This window comes from Magnolia sinica, unplaced genomic scaffold, assembly GCF_029962835.1.
Source record: "Magnolia sinica isolate HGM2019 unplaced genomic scaffold, MsV1 ctg293, whole genome shotgun sequence".
Classification (NCBI taxonomy): Eukaryota; Viridiplantae; Streptophyta; class Magnoliopsida; order Magnoliales; family Magnoliaceae; genus Magnolia; species Magnolia sinica.
In genome coordinates this window covers 381,687-386,782 of record NW_026682804.1, presented here as the reverse complement: position 1 = coordinate 386,782, position 5,096 = coordinate 381,687, and the positions used below count along the sequence as shown (strand labels likewise).

The window sequence follows — 5,096 nt, the reverse complement described above, 5'->3', positions numbered from 1 at the left end:
GCCAAAAAATCACGCTAACCTTTGATTCAATTCAGCCACAGTAATGGAAACATTGGCAGAGACGTGGACCGTTGATTGTTACCAAGCTCAACATGACAAGCATGTGAAATCCACTCCAACCATTAAGATGACACACTCAAAATTTATGCCTAATGTCAAAAAATCAGAGGCATGCATGATTCATGACGGCCAAACCAGTGAAAATAGTTTGGAGGGTGAGTTTTCCTTGTACACTGTTTTTAATCATGTGGGGCACATGAACCATAGATGACGCTAATTTTTTAATCCACGGTTCTAATATAGGGTGACTCACCTGATGGTTGGGTTGGATTTCACTTTAACTCTATAATGGGGCCACCCGCTGGCTACTTTTCCTCCTTCAATTAATCAACTAGTTGTACTAAAATGCACTGTCCAACTAGTTGTGTGTGAGCATATATATATATATATATATATATATATATATATATATATATATATGATACCACTCTAAAATGATCCGGAAAAAAAAAGAGGCTGAACGATACAATATACATACATCAAGGTAAGGGCCACACCGTCTTGGGTGACTCCGAGGTCTCACCTAATCCACTCCCGTTTTACACGGATCAGCCGTCACTACAGCGTGTCGTTTTGGCACTAACCTCACACGTTATGAAACACGTGTACATGGTTTGAACGAATCCTTGAGTGTAGCAACACATGGTGAAGTCTTAGTCGCACGACGGATGATAAATATGCAAATTAAGGTTACAACGCAAAACACCCCACCGCAAGCTATTGCCCTTTGTTTTTGTTTCTTTTTCTGTAACCCTCCCAATCCCATCCCAACAATAAGAGGATGGAGCTTGGACATTTACGTTCAAGGCCATTTTGGTCATTAATCCTCTTAGCCTTCCTTCTCCTATGCATGAACTGCATTGGAATCGGATCCCCCGTCTTAAGAAACGAGACGGATAGACTGGCCTTGGTCTCATTCAAGGATCTGATATCTGAAGATCCATTCGGGTTCTTCAACTCTTGGAACGATTCCCTCCATTTCTGCAACTGTGAAGGAGTCACATGCAGTCGACGTCATCCTCAAAGGGTCACCTCCTTAAATCTTGTGTCCACCAGATTGGTGGGGTCCATATCACCTCGCGTATCAAACCTCACTTTCCTCAGGAGTATCAACCTCTCGAGCAACAGCTTCCATGGCGAAATCCCACCTGAAATCGGCCTTCTCTTCCGGCTTCGGCATCTTGATCTTAGTTATAATGGGCTGCAAGGAGAAATCCCTGAGAACCTGTCCAACTGCACAGAAATCAGATCCATCCTTTTACAGTATAACAAGCTCGAGGGGAGTATTCCTGTCAAGCTTAGCTCTCTGTCAAAGCTCATGTTATTGGATCTTGGTCGTAACAATCTCATCAGCAACATTCCACCACCAATCGGGAACCTCTCGTCTCTTGTTTCTCTCAACTTATATGAAAATATTTTAGAAGGAAGCATTCCAAATGAGTTAGGCCAGCTAATGAAGTTACAATTTCTTCGAATCTCCTCAAATAAACTGTCGGGTCTGAACCCACCATCGCTTTACAACCTCTCATCCATTGTTCGTTTCTTAGTGGCAGCTAACCAACTTTATGGAAACATTCCAGCCAGTTTGGGTCTCACCCTTCCTAATCTCAAATATCTTTTGCTAGGAGGAAATGCATTTACAGGATCGATGCCAGTTTCATTACCCAATGCTTCAGGACTTGTTGCTGTTGATTTTTCTTCTAGTTATTTTAGTGGACCCTTGCCTGAAAATTTGGGAAGACTACATGATCTTCGTATTCTAAATATACCTCGTAATAAGTTTGGAGGTGGAGAAGGTGACAATGACTTGAGTTTCCTCACTTCTTTAACTAATTGTAGCTGTTTGGAATTTTTAGTGGCATCTACCAATCAGCTAAGAGGAACACTACCAGACACCATCGTCAATCTCTCTACCCACCTAACAGTATTAGGGTTAGGAGGAAACCCGATATACGGAAGCATCCCAACAGATATTAGCAATCTCTTCAACTTAAATCGTCTAGGTATATTTGGGAGCTTTGTCATGGGTACCATTCCTATTGGTGTTGGGAAGCTTCAAAATTTGCAAGGTCTGTATTTGTACAGCAACAGACTTTCTGGACGAATTCCATCCTCCATTGGCAATATCACTGGATTGGTTATACTCGCTTTATATGGAAATCGTTTGCATGGAAGAATCCCTTCGAGTCTTGGAAACTGCCGTCATCTTCAACGATTAGTCCTCTTTGCAAATGAGCTCAACGGTACCATTCTGAAAGAGGTTCTAAGTATTCCTTCCCTGATCGGACTTTATATAGATGATAATTTTTTAGTTGGATCTTTACCATTGGAAGTTGGTAATATGGAACAACTTCAAGAATTATATGCTGTTAACAACAAATTGATGGGTGAAATTCCTAGCGAGCTAGGAAATTGTCTGAACCTGAAAATCCTTAATTTGAGCAATAATTTCTTTCAAGGAGCCATTCCTCCGGATTTGAAGAACTTGAAAAGTATTGAAATCCTAAATTTTTCTCATAATAACTTGTCTGGGCATATTCCAGTAGCTCTGGAGGAAATTCCATTTCTGGAGTACTTGGATTTGTCATCCAATGATCTTGATGGTGAAGTCCCACAGCAAGGGATCTTCAAAAATTCCAGTGCATTTTCAGTTCTTGGAAACAAGAGGCTTTGTGGAGGTATCCCACGATTACAGCTGCCTGCGTGCCTGAAGAAAGATTCTAAGAAACATGGAAGGTCTATTTCTCTTACAGTAATATTCTCGGTGATCGGTGCAGTTTTAGGTTTGATTCTTTTATCATCTCTCTTTGTTACTCTTTATCGGGCGAGAAGAAAGGCCAGCAAGAACCCTTTGCCTGCATCTTTCCTAGAGAGTAAATACTTAAATGTTTCTTACGCGGATCTCTTTAAAGCAACTGGTGAGTTCTCTTCAGATAATTTGATTGGCGAAGGAAGTTATGGTTCTGTATATAAAGGAATTCTAGATCGAGATGAGACACTTGTTGCAGTGAAAGTTCTCAATCTTCATCAACAAGGAGCTTCAAGGAGTTTCCTTGCTGAATGTGAAGCCTTGAGAAATATCCGGCACCGGAATCTAGTTAAAATCATAACTGCTTGCTCAAGCATCGATTTTAAAGGCGATGATTTCAAAGCTCTACTGTTTGAGTACATGCCTAATGGGAGTCTAGAGAAATGGTTGCATCCAAATGTACATGGGCAATATGAAATGCGGAGCTTGAACCTTATTCAAAGATTAGATATAGCCATTGATGTCGCCTCTGCATTGGAGTATCTTCATCACCATTGCGGCACACCGGTCATCCATCGTGATCTAAAACCGAGCAATGTTCTACTGGACGATGACATGTGTGCCCATGTGGGTGATTTTGGATTAGCAAGGTTCCTTTCTAATGCTGCCGGTAATACCTGTCAAGATCAAACCAGCACAACTGGTATCAAAGGATCTGTTGGTTATATTCCTCCAGGTAACAATTTCATGCTTTTTCTTTATTCTTTGATCTTTTTAAATTCTTTCCAAATATTTTTAAATATGAATCTCGAATTGTCACTTCTTTTTATTGCTTGTGGTGTAGGTAATGTTGTTATGGTTGCTATCGTAAGAATACAAAGTAAGAAATGAATAATTTCTCATCAATAACAACAACAGCAATGTTGGCCTGTTTGGGAGACACTGAAAAATGAGTTCATCTTATTTTAGTTAATATTAATTAGGTGCTGGAGATTGTATAAATTGTTGGCTATCACGACTATTTTTAATCCCTGTGAAAATCCCTGATTATATAAATTGATGGACTCAGCTTTTCAGTCGATACCAAACACACCCTAAAACTCTCAAAATAAATCATTTGTATGAAACTCCTAGTAAGAATGAAGCATTGGAGGATGGAAAATTCATTTTAGTATTTTTTTTTTCTAATTTTAGTTAAGATAATTTTCAACCAATGGTGCATCGAACAGTTTTGCATACAAGGTCAATGGATAAGTAATTAGTACTAATTGCTTGTAGTAGGACTCATTCGTTAGTTATACCTGGATAACTTCATGCTTCAAATGTTTAAAATTAATAGGATGATTGTTTCCTATGCTTATACTGATTGTCACTTGTTTTAGGTCAAAAATTAATCCCTATTTTTATTTAATTGTTGGAATTAATGAAACCTTGATATCTCGAAAATTCGAGATGTGTAAATGACAGAGTATGGAATGGGCGGAAAGGCATCTACAAATGGAGATGTCTACAGTTATGGTATCCTTCTTTTAGAGATGTTCACGGGAAAAATACCAACTGATGACATGTTTAAAGACGATCTAAGCCTCCATCAATTTGTTAAGATGGCTTTACCTGATCAGGTGATGGAGATTGTAGACCCGCGACTGCTCGAAGACGTTCAAGCACTGAACAATGGAGAACGACAACGCATTGCGAGGACCAAAATGAGAGAGTCTTTGGCTTCTGTAGCCAAAATTGGCATCTCATGTTCTGTAGAATCTCCAAACGAGAGGATGCAAATGAGAGAGATTGTCAAAGAAATGCATGCAATAAGGGACTTATATCTTGGGGATGGGATTCACCCAGATCAGCAAAATAGGGATCGATTGTTGGGCGAAGGTTCGTCGTATCTTAGTTATTATTAACAAGTTGTGGCTAGTCATGGAATGGAGGATACAATAGGTGTGGATTAAGATGCTCATCCCACTAAGGGTTAAGTGAAGTTTGTATGCATCCAGTGGCTGTTGGGTGGTGTTAAGTCAGTTCTTTTCTATGTTTTGATCTTCTCTGTGTTTTTCAGCATGTGTTTGCTTTGTTTAGTGGTTTTGTAGTGGAGGGGTTAGTTGGTTTGGCACCCCTTCGTAGATGTAAATGGTTTCTTTTTTTTCACATCAATAAAATTACAAGTAGTGTGCTCCTACTCCCACCTTTCAGGGAAAAGAAAAAGAAGAAGAGAAGATACTTAGTAGTTGAAAGTTGCACTATGAGTTTTATTTATTTTTTCACCTTTGTATTCCTCATCTCT

General features: G+C 39.4%; 1 protein-coding gene across 1 annotated transcript; it reads left to right on the top strand.

The window, feature by feature from the left end:
* Positions 1 to 775: 775 nt before the first annotated feature.
* Positions 776 to 5,096, top strand: LOC131236204 (putative receptor-like protein kinase At3g47110). The gene is made up of 2 exons (XM_058233334.1): positions 776 to 3,545; positions 4,277 to 5,096. Exons 1-2 carry the CDS (start codon positions 842 to 844, stop codon positions 4,714 to 4,716), a joined length of 3,144 nt encoding a protein of 1,047 aa, XP_058089317.1. The 5' UTR covers positions 776 to 841; the 3' UTR covers positions 4,717 to 5,096.

What these genes read in the sequence shown, in the direction of transcription:
- LOC131236204 (XM_058233334.1), top strand. Translation starts at nt 842, where the DNA reads ATGGAGCTTGGACATTTACGTTCAAGGCCATTTTGGTCATTAATCCTC. An exon ending in TGTTGGTTATATTCCTCCAG is followed by an intron (nt 3,546 to 4,276) that starts GTAACAATTTCA and finishes TGTAAATGACAG; the next exon opens with AGTATGGAATGGGCGGAAAG.